The sequence below is a fragment of the Brachycentrus maculatus genome, unplaced genomic scaffold, assembly GCF_059751285.1.
Source record: "Brachycentrus maculatus isolate JH-2025_06_01 unplaced genomic scaffold, ASM5975128v1 h1tg000386l, whole genome shotgun sequence".
Classification (NCBI taxonomy): Eukaryota; Metazoa; Arthropoda; class Insecta; order Trichoptera; family Brachycentridae; genus Brachycentrus; species Brachycentrus maculatus.
Genome location: NW_028281135.1, coordinates 8,392 through 25,681, shown reverse-complemented (window position 1 = coordinate 25,681; position 17,290 = coordinate 8,392). Strand labels below are relative to the sequence as shown.

The following is a 17,290-nucleotide window of genomic DNA, read 5'->3' as shown; positions in this document are numbered from 1 at the left end:
TAATATATTTTTTAATCAACAAATCATAAAACTATTGGGTTCTACATTACAAAATATTTATGATACAACAGAAAGATAAAATTGTGGAAATTCAGATAAATACAATGTTCAGTTAAATACAATTTCGGTAAAAAAAGAAACAGTGTAAAAAATCTCGGGAAGAAATAACTTACATTTAAGAATACGTACATATTATGATAATTCTTCACTACAAAAATACTTTTTGATTCATAGGGAAGTCAAAAATCTTACCTAAACATAAGCAAAAAATCAACTACGTATGTATAAGTTTAATTATTATTTTCTCTTAGTACTACATGATGCTGAAATTATTTACATTGGTTCTATAAAAGATACAGACTGGAGTAGAATAATCCGTGATTATGTAGTGATAATTTTTCTCTCTCGATATATTCCAAATTTATTAATACCGTATTAAAGAATACATTATTTTTTTTTAGGAATCTTGTTGTAAATAAATAATTAAAAATTACATTTGAAAGGCCAAATTTATATAACCTATATCTACGCAGATTATATTTAAAATATAAGAAATATATTTTTACAACAAAACAAAATCTTAAGCAAAAAAAATAGTATAAATGGTTGCGTTACGATAATAAAATTACAGATTTACAAACAAATCTCTCAAATTAAACTCTGAGGAAAAATGTTATTCTTTTATCAAGAATCACAGAGAACCTTTGTTTTATTGGTTTACCCTTTTTACTTAAGTGTTTTGATATAAATTCAGTGCTTAGTATTGAGATGAAGTTGGAAGTCAAGGGTCTCGTAGGCTTGGAATAAATAATAATAATAAAACCCTTTTCCGCACCCAAATGGTGCATAGGGCACTGTGTCATATAAACGCAGTGTTATCATGATCATTTTTACACATGAAGGAAAGGTGATCAGCCCTCCGCTTCAGGTACCAGTCCATGGTAATATTGAATAAATATTACAGTGAAAAAATCACTTTTATTTATTTTACCCCCCTTGGGAATCGAACCCGGGACCTCCAGAACGGTAGCCGAGCGTGCTGACCATTACACTACGGAGGCGGACAAATTATAAGAATTATTTTTAATTTACTTTGTTTTGACATTACCCAGCATTTTAAAATTCGAATTTACTTTTATTTGGACACTTGTGGGACAACTTTCTTTCAAATTTGTCGTTTGAGGGCCCCGATTATACTCGGTAGTTCCACCTAACAAGCTCTACTGTTCAAATAATCATTTTATTTACTAAACTTACTTTACTTGAATGTTTTTTTTTTAATACTTAAATGTGGTGTTAATAATATTCAAATAACAACTTAATAGTTTTTTCCACACATAGTTTGTTTGAATAGTGACAGGATTTCATCATAACCAACATCATCAGACTGGTCTGAAGATGTCGGTTACGACGGAACCTGGTCATTGGTCAAATAAAATATTTTAATTATATAAAATGTAGTTTCACCAAGAAATGTGAGTACAAAATATAAACGGTGTCAGTAAATTTAGGAATAATTGAACAGTTAACCTTTCCAGGAGTAAAATAATTGATGTCCGACTTTCTCTCGGGAGTGGGTTTTTTTTAAACACCAAATATGTTTAAAAAAAAAAATAACATCATTGTATTATGAAGATAGAAATTATGCAAAAATATTTTAAATAACAAATAAAGCTCACCATCTCTAGGTTTTATTTTATGACAAAGTTAAATACAAATATCCACAGATGTCATTACTATACAAATAACATCATACCAACTGACAGATAGACTTTGACGTTCATTAACATCGATACTCCTTTGAGGAAAACTCGCACCGACGTTCATTTACGTCCATACTCCCGGAAAGGTTAAATGTGTGTACCATAAAATTTTCAAACATTTAAAAATCGCCTGTAATTCTGCTTTACACATGTAATGTGAACACTCAATTTAACAAGGTACAGGAAGAAATAATTTTAAATACAGATTCCTTTTAAAATTATTAAAATGATTTAAGTTTTTTTTTCAACCAAAAAAGAAATAATGCAAGTAATGTCCCAACCCAAAAAATTAACCGTAATATGTATATGCATATACAGAACTGCCACAAAACTCAATAATCTAAATACAATATGTGCATATTACGTAAACACAATCACACATTGGTAAAATACTATTATCAATTGTTATAGACATTGCTTTTTAAATTATTTCATACACTAAATCAAGTGATAAGAATATATTCAGTAATTATTGCACTTCTAACAGATTTTACTAATACTTAAATTTGTAAAAGAAATAAGTATTTTTATTGGTTTTTATTTACAATCATTGGGGGAAAATAAACCCTTTCTTAAGTCATTCACTAATCTTAAAGATTTATCGCTGCCGTAGTAGACTCTCGGGCGGTTCACAAGGATGAATGGTATGAAAAATCTCAATGAATCCAAGAATATATAAAGTATATAATGTATATACAAAATACGTGACCAAAAGCCAGATCAACTAAAAATAAATTTTTCTTGTTTTCATTCATTTTACAATTGGCAGGAATTGAACCCATGACAGCAATTTTACAGTTGGGTATCTACAATACTAACTGCGGTGCTTGCTATTGTGATATACATTTTCCAAGTAATAAGTTTTTATGGCCGTCGTAATTTTTATAGAGAAGAGTTTTATGAAAAGCCGTAAGGTTTATTAGGTGCCATAATTCGAAAGTCTGGTTCTTCCGATGATTTTTCATACAAAACTTTCGCTAATTCAAATTTCAAAAAATACTTTGCCAAAATTTAGATAAAAACTACAAGAAAAAAAAGGAAAATATATTGAAAAAAGTGATTTTCGATTGCATTTAATTATTTTGATAACAAAAAATATGAGTTATTTTGGAAACGTTGCTTCGTATGATATGTTATGTTATATGATACACGGCAATTTTAAAAGAGTATATAAAAAAATATGAAAAATTAGTGAATTTTTTTTTTTTTTTTAAATAATAAGCTATTTTAAAATGTGAATTTCTCTTTAGTTTTCAACTAACAAGCTTTTAGTATTACATGGTAGAAGGTCACTAAACTAAAATTGAAGGGATCAAAAAAAAAGATAAATTTTGAAATAAAAGAATAAAAAAATCACTCATTTTCCATCTAAAAATTGATGCACGGGTGTTTCAATCTAAATTGATTTTTTTCTTAGCAAAATAACAAAAGCGGTGTATGAAATTAGTAATTTCAATTAATTAAAAAAAAATACAATGGAATATTTCCAACAAAAAAAAATTAAGAACTTAATTTATTAAGATATAATTTGGGGTGTATTTCTTTGAATTTCAATATTTCAAATTTATTTGATTCATGGTGCCATTGAATGGTATTATCACTGCTTTGTACTGTAATGTACAAATATTTCCAAAAATCATGTATTGCATGTTTGTTTATCTCTATAAGTTCTTTAGAATTCTTGAGAGCGCTCCTGTCGCTAGTTATCTATCATACAAGATTGATTTTGACAATGCAAAAATTTACAAAACTGTACCACTATTCTACCAGTTCCATTTTTCACTTAACAGATAATTTTTTTGAAAGAATGATGATTCACCAGCCGAGAGTAGTCTCAATATTTGCAATTTCTCAATTCATGACTTAACGAGGAAAGCTTTCTCTTCAAATACTGAGGGACAACTTGAATGAAACTCTTTTCAAAACTTATCACAATCACTAAAAAAGTTCATTTTTATTTTCTGTACATTTAAAAGTTGGTTCCCACTTTGTAAAAATACCCTATTGATGGAACTAAAGACATTCACTTTGTTTTCAGATGGAAGTTGGGAATACAGCAGGACCTCTATAATCCGAACCCCCTCTAATCCGAACATCTCTGTAATCCGAATGCCCACTAATGTCTCCCGCGCTTCTTAAAAATGACGATGAAACAATAAGGTGAGCAACACAAGAATGTGACAGCAAAAGTGAAAAAATGTTTGATGCTGAAGCATTAGCAAATATCCCCCATTCGAGCGCGGTGTCTGCCTTAAACACACGCCTAGAATGGGCTGGCCGAGTGGATATTCTTGTGCCAGAGAAGATGCTTTTACGTAAATTCCGAGACAAAGCTTTTTACTTTTCATTAAATAAATCTCGATCCACTAAAATATTCAATTTCTTTAAAAAAGTTGAATAAATACCACAATACATATTTGTTTTAATTGATAAAAAAATAACCTACAGATTATCTGAAGAGAGGGTAAATTTTCGGCATTTGGATAAAGGTCCTGACACAGACAAGAGTTGGGAATATTCACAGGCGAGAGTTGGGCATATTCACAGACGGGAGCTGGGAATATTCACAGACGCCGTATTCACTGTCGGCCCAGGTAGCCCATGTAGTCCACCCCGTGCATGCGCAGGGGGTAGTCGTTGGCGAGCTGGTACAGCCCCTGCCAGGCAAGGGAAGGTACTGGGGGCTCCACGGCCTCCTCCTTAGCGATTAGGGGCTGCGGCATCGATGGAGTGCTGGAACCCTCGGCGGAGGGTTGAAAAGATTCTCCTGAAAAAAATATCTGTTATCAGCGGAGTATTGAGAAGATACTGTACAAACTGAAATTAATTTTGACCACTAGATTTTAGCTCTTCTTCTTCTTCTTGATGTAGGCCTGTGGCCTGTTTTTAAGAGGGATTAGCCTCCTGCGATGTTGATTCCCAGCTGTCAATTCAACTCTTTGGTGGTCTGTCCGGGAGTCTTCTATCTTGGGGTTGGCCATGCAGTACGATGAGGGGAGTCTGGATGGTTCCATTCTCCACACATGCCATACCATTGCCTTATTTTAACTCGCAATTAAAAATTCTTTTTGAATCCATCATTTGCTTACTGTAAATTCATTTGCCTTTGCGAACGCATGTAAATGCAACATTGTGTCAAAACTTCAAGGCAATCACGTTGTACAAATGAACATCAACATTTTTATTAAAATAGATTTACTTTGAAATAAAATTTTAAAAAGTATAGATAATGCATTTCATTACATTTTTGACATCTCAACATAGATAAAGAAGAATTTGGAACTCCTACATATATCACTAATCTCATGACACTGTCTGTACATGTCAGTTCACTAGAGCCATCTATGGTTGGATTGGGAAAGCTTTTATTCAGCAGACCCTTTTTTTGGATGTATTCAAGATTCGAATCGGATTTATCGGTGTCGGGTTGTGGTCCTGTGGTTAGTATCGCGGACTTAAGAGTCCATGATAAAATTTGTGTTTTTTTTAATAATAAAAAAAACACAAATATTTATCTTTTTTAATTAAAAAAAAAATTCAAAAAATAAATAAGTTTTAAGTATATTTTATTTCAATTAATGTATTGTTTTATTAAATACCTATTAGTGTACTGGTGGTGCTGTCGGTGTTGTGGTTAATGGGAGGGGTGACGGTGGGAGGAACTATGATTTTAACATCAATCATGTCCATCACGCTTGCTGAAAACAAAAAAATACAATTATTAATGAAAACCCGAATACATTAACCAGTTCCCTGACTAGGCAAAGAGTTTGTATTCTACTTGATGAGTCTAAGCACTGGTCGGGTAAATCATATTCCGACTCGTCAGTCCTGCTTTACCCGACTCAAATATTGACCCATTTGACATTATTGATGAATTTTATTCAGTTATATCAGGATGCCTCAGAAACTCGGTGTGGAGGAACACATGAGAACAGAAAGTAAAATGAAAATATATAAAACATGTGTTCGACCAATAGCCACTTATGGGATTGAGGCAAGAGCAGATACTTCCAGAGCAAAATCTCGACTTCGAACCTCCGAGATGAAGACTCTCCGATCCATAACCGGAAACACATTGCGAGACCGAGTAAGAAATACCGACATCTGGACCATGTGTGAGACGGAGGATATCGTGAGGTGGGGACGACAACGAAGGCGATACTGGAAGGAACATATAAACAGAATGTCAGAAGACAAATTTCCACGTATCGCCCTCCAAGGCAACCCTGAAGGACGCAGACCCCCGGGCAGATCTACGAAAAGATGGAAAGACAGCTGGGAGTCAACATCCTAAGAGAGAAATGCGGAGGCAGAAACAGATCCCTATCTACAAAAAGAAGAATAATTTTATTGGCCGCTTCCATAGTGTAGTGGTAGGCGCGCTAGGCTACCATGCTGGAGGTCCTAGGTTCGAGGGTCAAAATAAATATTTGCGATTTTTTCAGTATAATATTTATTTATTATTACCCTGGAGTGGTGCCTGAAGCAGGAGCAGTTGATCACCTTTCCTTCGTGTATTTAACGATCAAGATAACACTGTTTCAATACGATGCAGTGCCCTATGCACCATTGGGTGCGGATAAGGGTTAGAAGAATTTTATTGGCCAGTCTTGTTTTGACTTCTTGTTGAAAATTTCTTACACCACAAATTTTCTAGCCAAAATTTGTCAGTTAAGTGGTTAAAAATTGTTAATGATAACTAAGTTAACTAACGAAAGTCTACCCGACTACGCCACAGCAACTGTTTTCAGATATTAACTATCACATAAAAGAACAGTTTACTACAGATAACTGTTCTTATAATATATATAATTCTTATAATATATATCGTAGTCGTACAGGAGTAAGTGACCAAGTGCATTTTTTACAAAAACGTGATCATTGACTATTTGATATCTTACTAGTTTAATATTGTCCTGAAAAAAATCCCGAAGCGATTCTAAACTTGGAAGTATGATATATTGATTTGTTAAAAATGACTAACTGCATTAATATTTTTTTTCTTGCCAAGCAAAAGTGACTTAAATGACCCTCCTGAACATTTTACGTTTTGTTAGTTGGTCACATTCTCCTGTACAACTATGATATACAACCTATAAAGGTATATCCTGGCTGTTGTGAATTTGAGTTGATTGAATTAATTAGTGAATCCCGCTCTCGCTGCATAGGGTAGTAGTACTCACTCTGCGAGTCCTGGCTCTGGCTGGAGTGCGTGGGCTGCTGCAGGGCCTGCTGCTTGAGCAGCTTGGTCATGGTGTTGCGCGGGCGCTTGGGGCCCGCGTCGGCGATGCGCTGGTGCGCCGTTTCCATGTGCTTCTCCAGGATGTAGCGCCGGTTGAAGGTGGCGTCGCACACCGTGCAGTCGTGGCTCTTGGCCTGCCGCGGCACCGCGCCGCCCGCAGGGTCATGCGACTTCTGGTGGGCGTACAGGTTGTACCTGGACAGACGAAGAGTTGAAAACCACACTCTTAGAGGGTGCTAAGCGGACGCAAGTTGGAGTAGGGATGGTTCTATCTATGGTGACATCTCAACACAATAGAAGAATACGGAAATCTGGATATTTAACCCGTAAGCTGCGGATCGCATCTATTGTCGTTTTTTATAAAAGTACCATTGACTGCGGATCGCATGCATAGTCGTTTTTCAACTTTCCATACTTATGTCAGCACCTATGGATAATTTTTTGCACTTAAATTTGGTTTGAGGCATGGATGAATTAGTTCTCTTTGATTTAGTGTCATAAAATATCAAAATTATTTCAATTTAGTGTCAACTTTATCGTGAATACTTCCGGTCAGCTCGTGCTCGGCGCGTGCTCTCAGTATCGTATAGTCTGTTCAATCGGTTTCGGCGATCTAAATTATCATTAATTATTTTCATAATTATTATATTTATTAACTGTGTGGAAAGAGAAGGGTATTATAATTAATTAACAAGAGATTGTGTAACACGGTGTTTTGTGATAATTTTGTACTATTTTTTTGTTGTTTATTATCGTGCGATGCTTTGAATACTGGAAGCATTTTTATTTGTTGTAACTTTTATCGTCATAAATATATCTCTTCCTGGTTAAAATTTATACGACAATGAAGAAAATAATATTTTTTTATAAGAAACAACGATTCTGCAAACAAAAATGGTGAAAGCGACCATAACCAATACGGGAGAAAAGGAATAAAGTCATATAATTTATATGTCCCACATGCAAAATGCATTTTTGTTCTTATCCCTGCTTTGAAGATTTTCACACAATTTCGAAATATTGATCATGTCTGTTTTTTTATATAAAATTGAATTTAAAATATTTTTCTAAATTTTATTTTAATTTACATTTATTTTTTAATATAACGCATTTAAAAAAAACTGCGCACACGCAACGAATGGACAATACGACAGCCGCGTCTTCTATACAGCCACCAAATTTTCGGCCGCGAGTCCGTAAATGTTAATAATTTTGTGTAAATACACTATAAAAACATAATAAGTAAAGTGAATTGTGTACTGTGAACATCTATGGTGGATTTCTGAATGATTTCTGAAAGTCTCACTACAAAAAATAGGCATAAATATGCTTTTTTTGTCAAAAATATTGTAATGTAAAACAATCCAGCACGGGACGGAAAGTTTAACACTAGAAATCGAGCAGCTTAGAGGTTAATGGCCTTAAAACCTGTAATAGGCTGGTTTAACCCATTCTATTCTCAAAAATAAAATAAAAATCCAGGTAGACAGTTACGCAATGCAATGGGCAAAAATTGTCCTTTGCTTCACATACTGTTGAAAGATACGAGTGAAAAAAGTGAACTTGAATTTTAACTTAACAATACTAGTGATGAAAAAATGTCAAATGATAAAATTTTTAAAAAATGTCAAATGAAAATAAAAAAATTATATTAACGACGTGGGACCTACGAGAATTTTTTTTTTATGCCAAATGAGATTCAACATTGGACTGGTAAGGGTTAAGTGATTACTGATATCATACATGTATTTATAAACACCACATTTTCAGGCATCTTCTAGTGTGTATAATAATTCAGGAAGAAACTTACATGTATTTCATGAAAGTCTTTAAATAAAAAAAATATTTACTTAACTCGACCAAAGAAGAATTTATAAAATATATGGACATATATCGCTCACTCCTTTCAAGAACGTCATAAATCAAAATTTGTAAGTTTTCAGTTGTGCGTATTTTCGGAATGTCCAGAAAATGTACTATATCCCAGCAAAAGCGGCATATTTTTAACTTAATATTTAACCGCTACAGGGCAGAAAGTGTTGTTTTTGCATTTTGAAGAAAAGGCATTGTTTAATTATTTTTTTCAAAAAACTAAATATTTTTCAAATGGAGAAAAAAACTTCAGATTTTACCTAAAAAGATCTGTTGCACAGTAAAAAGTTCAGTAAGTGGCTTGATATTTATTTTTAATACATTGTATTATATTCTTAAACTTTAAAAACGTTCTCCTGAAAAATCAAGTATTTTGATTTATGACGTTCTTGAAAGGAGTGAGCGATATGTGAAAGATGTCAATTAAAAGGATAACTTTTGAAATTTGGGTAGTGTGTTTGGCAAGAGTGGCTAGAATGGTGAATGTTATACATGTTGCGACTGTAGTATATTGGGCCTTAAAAGGAGAAAGTTGCCTTGTGGTATAGAATGATATCCCTCCGAGTGGGTAGTTACCTCTCAGAGAACTTCTTGCCGCACGTGGAGCACTCGTGCCGCTTCTCGCCACTGTGCACGCGCTGGTGGCGCTTGAGGTGCGAGCGCGTCATGAGCGCCAGCCCGCACTTGCTGCACGAGTGCGGCTTCACCCCCGAGTGGCTGAGCTTGTGCATCTTGAACGAGGACGTGTGGATGAACGACTTGCCGCACAGGTCACACTGCAAACATACAACCATACATTATATAGTAAAGGTATAGTAATTTTTTTTAAATTTCGTTAGGTTGGCAGTAACTTTGTGGTAAAATCTATCCATTTTTAATTCAAGTTTTACTTGAAATGATGCGGAATGCATCAAAACATGTGTCAATAGATTTAAAGAAATAGTGGTATTTACTAAGTAATTTTTTTTTAATAAAAAGAAAAATTACACTCTCTGACTAATTAGGGTCCCTATTCAAGGTCAGATCAAGAATAACGATTATTAAATTATTTATTGATTCGGCCATTAACTTTGTGGAATAACATGATCATTTAAATATTTTGATTGATGATTTGAATCATGGATTTGAACAAAACATAATTTGATGAAAATTGAAAAAAAACTGTTGGATTAATGTCCAAAGACCGATGGGCGAAATTTCGCCTGATAATATTATCAACAGCCATTGATTAAACATTGCTTGACAAATTGTTGTCGGGCGGTTTTTTCATCAACCCCGACCCTTATTATACTCAGACAGTCTGTCACCTGACCCTCAGTATACTATTCACAAGTAACCGCACACCCAATTCCCATCTGTACAATGTTTGCAGGCGTCTCTCGCACTCTACCAAAAGTAAGAAAATAAAATGCTTATAAGTGTCTCCCGCTCTCTACCAACAGTATGTTAAAGACGCTTTTAAGCGTGAAAATACAGTACTAAAAACAATAAATAACAGTTTGTATTTTCACCTGTCGAGGAGAACATCTTCTTCATACATATATGATGAGATGTCAACAGAATTTCCTGTCAATGATTAGTGAATTTTTCTAAGATAGTGTGATAGAGGCCGCTAAATTAAATAAATATTTAAATATTATAGAAAGCATATTACCTGGTAATTGGGAGTGCCAGTGTGTATCGCCTCATGCCTGGAGAGGGCTCCTTTGGAAGGGAATATTTTATCGCAAATGGAACATTTCCACGGACTAATACCTACATAAAAAAACATACAAATATTAAAGAAAAATTAAATATCTATTTAATGGTATTTTGGATATCGGTTTGTATAAATATTACACATCTATTAGAGTTGTTACCTTTATGCATGCCGACATGTATGTCGCAAGCTTTCTTGTGTTTATATGAGGCTCCGCAAATCTCACAGATGAAGGGAGAATTAGACCCTGCGTGCTTCAACATATGATAATCCAGGCGGGCTAAAACAAAATGAAAACATGAATACTTATCTACATAATGTGCTAAGCTAGAATCTTCTGTTCAGGTGATCAGCCCTCCACTTCAGGTACCAATCCAGGGTTATATTGAATTATTAACATTAGAGTGAAAAAATCCCTTATATTTATTTGACCCTCCCCTGGGAATCGAACTCAGGACCTCCAGCACCATAGCTAAACACACTAACCATTACACTACGTAAGCGGACAACTTTAGGCAACTAATAATCATTTAAAAATATACATAAATAGTATTTACCTTTAGAACTGAAGGAGGCAGTGCATTCGGTGCAAGGAAGCATCTCTTTTTTTTTCTTGGGTCCTTTTTTATTCTCCACGGTGCCCGTAATCTTAATGCTAACAGTCTGGAACCTGCTCAGTATAGGATCTGACCCCGACCCCAACGCCTTGCCCTTCTTGCCGCCAATCTTGATGGGCTTGCTCAGATGATTGTTGACCTTCTTGATTGTCAAACTCGATGAGGCGAGCTTCTTCTGCAGCTCCTGGCTGGACGGCTTGACGTCGTCGTGAGGTTTGATGTGAATCGGCTTCTTCAAAATCCTGCCGGCAGGGCGCCCCCTGAGTTTGGGCTTGACGTCCATTTCGGCCGCCCAGTCTTTGTCGTCAATATCCATGTCCATGTCAGATACGTCGAGGTCACTAAAATTTGATACAGAAGCTAGTTAGGAGAAGTATGTTAAATGTGTACTAAGTGATAACTATGGCAAAGAGGCTAAGACAGGTCGTAAACCCTGTGAATCAGTGGCGGTCGGTGACTTTTTGTAGAAGGGATGCTGGACATCAAATGTTTATACTCGTACTTACTACGTACTAGATATCTAATATGCACGTCAAGACGCCATCTCCATAAATTTAAAACTCAATAATTACAGATACAAAATATCATCAATTCATTTTTATTTATTCAAATTATTAAGTAAATCGCAGGTTGATAATATTCCATAACAGTTTAACTTCAGTCTTCAAGCTCAAAAGTAAACTGTCAAAGCAACGCGCGCACTAAGAACAATCCAACAGAGTATGTGATTCTGTTCATTATATACATTAGTATTGAAGACATTTTTTGTACATCGGATGCTGTCATTAATATCGTATACAGTTGATATGGATGTTGGCTTGCGGAAAGAACTCAGGTTCTGACATTGCGCACGCTGTTTACAAATCGCATCCAGTATTGCTTGTTTACGTGCTTTTTACGCGTTTCACAGTATTTGAGAATATATGTGTATTTAGACTCGCCCGCGATCTTTGTATCGTGTCGCTCGTTGCAAGTGCGCTGAGACGGGACGATATATGCACATTCTTTTTATAATAATAATAATATTTGTATGATTTTGTACAGCGCTGTTTTTGTATAAAAATAACATAATATGGTCGCTGTACACATATCAAAATATTTAAATTGCAGTATTGCTGTTTAAGGATAGAAGTTTGAATCTTTTTACTCTAAAATGCAAGGGATGCGGAGCATTCACAGCATGTATGGACAGACCGCGCTTGGTGTAAATGCCCAGACTTCCACATTCTTTTTCATCTATATTGAGATGTCAATAAAACTATAAATATTTTTATATCTTTACAAAACGCGAGAATTCCAAAATTGAACAAACTAGACAAAAATATCGAAATATTTTAGTACACAACCATGATAAACGATTTACACACAACGAAGGTTTGATAGTCCAAAGAATTAACAATAAATATGGCAGTCGAACACTGAAATATATCGTTCCAAACATTATTTAATTTGTTGCCGACGGATGTTAGAGGTCAAAATAAAATATGGAACAAAGGCAAAATAAAGGAATGGGTGAATGAACAAGAGTTAATTTTATGAAAACTGTAAAATGTTTATATTCTTAATTTTTCTCTCTTTTTTGTGTGTATATCAGGTTAAAATCGTTTTTATTGTTTATAACAATAAAAAATGTATTCAAAAAGAACTCCACCGACAAGACACACAAGGTGGCTTGGTGGGTCCTTCTTGCCTAGAATTTTCACTCATGAATTACAAGAAATTTTAGTAACTTTAAACATAAAGTTACTATAATTAAGCGGGTATGTATGAGGAGATGCACGAAAGAGGCGAAAAATGTTTGCAAAGACAGAGTGGTGAGGTGTTCTATTCTCTCTGTCTACCCCTTCGTGAAGCGGCATGATGGTTGGTTAGTTAGTTAGTTTAAACATAATGAGTAAATCCAATCACGAGTAGGTATAAGCTATAAAACTTGTAAAGTTGAAGATTAAGTAGGGCCATGGTAAGGTGTTGCATAAGCCGTAGCCGGAGTCACTTGGACGTTAGGTGATTTAAAAAAATCTCTGCAAAACTTTCCTGACAGTTTATTATTGGATTTTCAAATAGACGGAAAGGATTTGGACTTACGCGTAAGATTTTCTTTTGGACTTCTTCTTAGATTTTCTCTTCTTAGACTCCTTGCTGCTCTTGGCAGCTCCGTATTCCACCGCCTGCAAGACGTCGGGTTCCTTGGCAATGTCCACTCGGTGGACTGCGAAGGCGTGGACAGCTCCGAGGGCCTTAGTCTTAAACTCTAACTTGCACATCCGACAAGCGTACGTATCACTTTTACTGAAATAACAAACAAATGATGTTTGGTACTAAATAAACAAACGTGTTCTCATGGTAAACATATATATTTCAATTTTAAAGATGACACGACAACATCATAATTTTTTTTGCCGCACATTCGTCTGAGAGAAAGCATTTCAAGTGCATTTAGTCTACATTCATCCTTTTTTTGCCAACTACATGCTTCACTTCCAAACTCAATCTACAGCATTATTTATTAATTTGTCATTAACTTTGTGAAAAAACACAATGGATTCAATTAGAAATATGAATTTTTAATTAATGTTTTACTTAGTCAATACGTTTTTTATTTTATGTTTTGCTTAGTAAAATAGTATTTACATAAAGTAAAACATTAATTAAAAATGGATAGATTTTACCACAAAGTGACTGCCGAATCAATTAATGAAATTAGAAATATTAAAATAATAATTGAAGAATCGTTCATGGCAGTCAGCTTCAGCAGTAGTAATTATAATTATAACCTTCAGTTATTACGCCACCCAGCTCTATCAGTACCCAAATTGTTTGTTTGTATTTTTACCTGTTAATGAGAACATATCGCTCACTCCTTTCAAGAACGTCATAAATCAAAAAACTTGATTTTTCAGGAGAACGTTTTTTAAGTTTAAGAATGTAATACAATGTATTAAAAATAAATATCAAGCCACTTACTGAACTTTTTACTGTGCAACAGATCTTTTTAGGTAAAACCTGAAAGTTTTTTCTCCATTTGAAAAATATTAAGTATATTTAAAAAAAATTATTAAATAATACCTTTACTTAAAAATGAAAAAACAACATTTTCTGCCCTGTAGCGGGTAAATATTAAATTAAAAATATGCCTCTTTTGCTGGAGTATACTACATTTTCTGGGCATTCCGAAAACATGCACAGTTGAAAATTGACGATTTTCGATTTATGACGTTCTTGAAAGGAGTGAGCGATATGTAGTTCTCAAGACTAGCCATAATTGTATTTACAAATTGTTGTCGGACAGTCTTTTCCTAGATACCAATCGTAATTAGTAATACTAATAAGGGATCGTATACTAATCACAAGTAACAGGATTCTCAATTCCGATCTGTAGAATGTTTTTTTTTATTGTCGCGCTCTACCAAAATTAAGCAAATAGAACGCTTATATAAATAAGCGTCTCCCGCTCTCTACCAACAGTATGTAAAATATGCTTTTGAGCGATTCCCGGAAACAATGTGTTAATACACAAGAATTGATAAAATACAAGTCTTCAATTTTATATTTAAATCAATCTGCAGAGCATGATTTTCTCATCAATATTCCGCGCTTGGATCGGCTACAACAACTTTCACAGGAAAAGTAATCTTACCAGCTCGCAACCAGCGTAGTAAATTTGGCGTACCTTTGCGTGTCTGTGCTGTTGCAAGACCTATGGCATGGAATTCTCTTTCACCAGCACTTGGAAATGGTGAGAGTGAGATGATGTACAGAAAAAAAAAAACTTAAAGAGAAATCATTTCTATAATGGTATTTTTTCCGATTTAATAAAGTAAACAGTAAAGCGCCCTTGCAGTTGCATTTAACAAAAATGGCATTATATACTAACTACTACTACTACTACCACCACGCTGTTTCACTGCAGGGGTAGGCAGAAAGGATGGAACGCCACACTCTTCTGTCCTGACTTACACTCCTCGCCTCCTTCACATCCATACGTCTAGTCATACATGCCCTCCGATTACCCAGACTTTTGACACCACCAGATTTTAGGTATCGATTGATCTGATCATGCCAAGTCTTTTTCTGCCATCCTCGTTCTGTTTTAAAAATTATCCTAAATTATTATATTTGTCCGCCTCCGTAGTGTAATGGTCAGCACGCTCGGCTACCGTTCTGGAGGTCCCGGGTTCGATTCCCGGGGGGTCAAATAAATATAAGTGATTTTTTCACTCTAATATTTATTCCATATTACCCTGGACTGGTACCTGAAGCGGAGGGCTGATCACCTTTCCTTCGTGTGTTAAAGATCAAGATAACACTGCGTTTGTATGATGCAGTGCCCTATGCACCATTGGGGTGCGGATAAGGGTTTGAATGAAAAAATGTAGTAAAATAGTCAAATTTAAACATTTGTTAATTTTTCAATTTAAACTGATAGAAATTTCAGTTTACAAAGCATTAATAAAAAGGTCTTCAAGTTAATACATACATTTTATTCTCTTCCAGAATTTCCACCTCGCATTTGATAGGTGGGGATAATGCGACAGCAACGAGGTCCGGTTTTTCTTTATTTTTCGCCAGCGGTTCGTCGTCGGAGTCCGAGACGGGCAATGGCGAGGCCCCCCGAGATAAATCCTCGAGATATTCGTCCTTCACATTAGTATAAGAAAACTCTATTTTCTCGGGGAACACATCTTCAGTTTGCGTCTCGCACACAGTCACACGTTTGCACAGAGCGGCTAAATTATTGTTTTTGTTAAGCATAACTAAAAATTCATTTTTCAAAGACAAGAACTTTTCTTCAGCATTGTCCAACGTATTCACGAGACCGAAACAAACCCAGCACAGGTTGTTAGACCACACTTTGTCCCGTTCGAACATAATATTACTCGCTTTAGTAATAAAATCTGAAAGTAAACAACGAGAGCTTTCGGTGTAAGTTGTGTATATGTTAAAATAAGGGTCATTTGTCTTGGAACTGCAAATGACACAAGCTCGAAATGCTTCATCAGCGGGCGGTTGATTTTCTGATTTAAAATTATATTTCCATTTCGGGTAGGGTTCTTCTCGCGCTTTATCATTTTTAAGAAGGCGTAAATTGTTTTTCGAAGTTGGAGCCAGGGGCTCGTCTCTCGGCGTCGTCTCCGTCATTTTGTCGGGTTGTCAAACACGGAACAATGGTAATATTTTGGGTTTTACATCACCCCATAAGCCTGTCAACGCGATACGTACGACGGCAGATTAATCATATACAAAAGTCCACATCATAATATACACTGAAGTCTAACATTTATAAAAGAATACGTATAAAATTCCAAGTATTTTTATAGAATCACATACTTCTTGATTATATTTTCGACTTCGACCAGTATGAAGTTGGCGAGGTTGACAAAGTCAAACTGGTTTGCGACTATATTCACATTGGTTCGTTTCATGGCTATAGAATATGAAAGCAGTACTTAAATTGAAAACAATTGGGGTACGAAGTAATATTTTCCAAAACAGATTTTTTTAATGTAAATAATTTGAGAACGTATCCTGATTTTTGCCGATGAGTAAATGAAACAAGTTGATAATAAAAAAACTTATTTCGTGCGGATAATAATTTTATTGTAAAACTGTGTGGTTTTGTATTTATAACATGGCCGTTGTTTTTCAACAAAATTATTTACGTTGAACACTCAAATATTTACATAAACACACATTTTTTCATCCGTATTACTAGTCTCATACAAATAGCACAACATCTGAGTAAACCAATTTCAAAAACAGAATATGATTTTCACAATGAATTATTCCGTATGTATAAATTCCATGGTTGTAACTAAATGTACGGACAATTATTATAAAACCCCGAGATAGTTTTAAAGTATGGTATCTAATGGTGAAATCTGTATTTATTTGTCTTACTTTAACCCTCATCTATACCCAATGATGCATAAAGCTCTGCATTGTAATGATGCAGTGCGTTATTGATCGTTAATTTGATAAATTCCGCCCCCTATTATACTATTATAGGGTGCATTTTAATTTATTTATTTATTCATATTTAATCATGCACATATTTATAAATTATAGTAATATAACCTCACTGACATTGCCCGTG

General features: G+C 34.7%; 1 protein-coding gene across 1 annotated transcript; it reads right to left on the bottom strand.

Moving 5' to 3' along the window:
* Positions 1-3,714: 3,714 nt before the first annotated feature.
* LOC148303100 (uncharacterized) lies at positions 3,715-16,571 on the bottom strand. Its single transcript, XM_088270425.1, has 9 exons — positions 15,674-16,571; positions 13,282-13,485; positions 11,137-11,537; positions 10,740-10,859; positions 10,535-10,635; positions 9,457-9,656; positions 6,950-7,203; positions 5,363-5,461; positions 3,715-4,530 (listed from the first exon to the last, which is right to left on the bottom strand). Exons 1-9 carry the CDS (start codon positions 16,333-16,335, stop codon positions 4,343-4,345), a joined length of 2,229 nt encoding a protein of 742 aa, XP_088126551.1. The 5' UTR covers positions 16,336-16,571; the 3' UTR covers positions 3,715-4,342.
* Positions 16,572-17,290: the final 719 nt, after the last annotated feature.

Coding starts and splice junctions, on each gene's coding strand:
- LOC148303100 (XM_088270425.1), bottom strand. CDS start 16,335: ATGACGGAGACGACGCCGAGAGACGAGCCCCTGGCTCCAACTTCGAAA. Junction 11,538..13,281: donor TCCAAAAGAAAATCTTACGC/GTAAGTCCAAAT, acceptor ATCAAATTTTAG/TGACCTCGACGTATCTGACA. Junction 9,657..10,534: donor CTGGCACTCCCAATTACCAG/GTAATATGCTTT, acceptor GTATGTTTGCAG/TGTGACCTGTGCGGCAAGTC.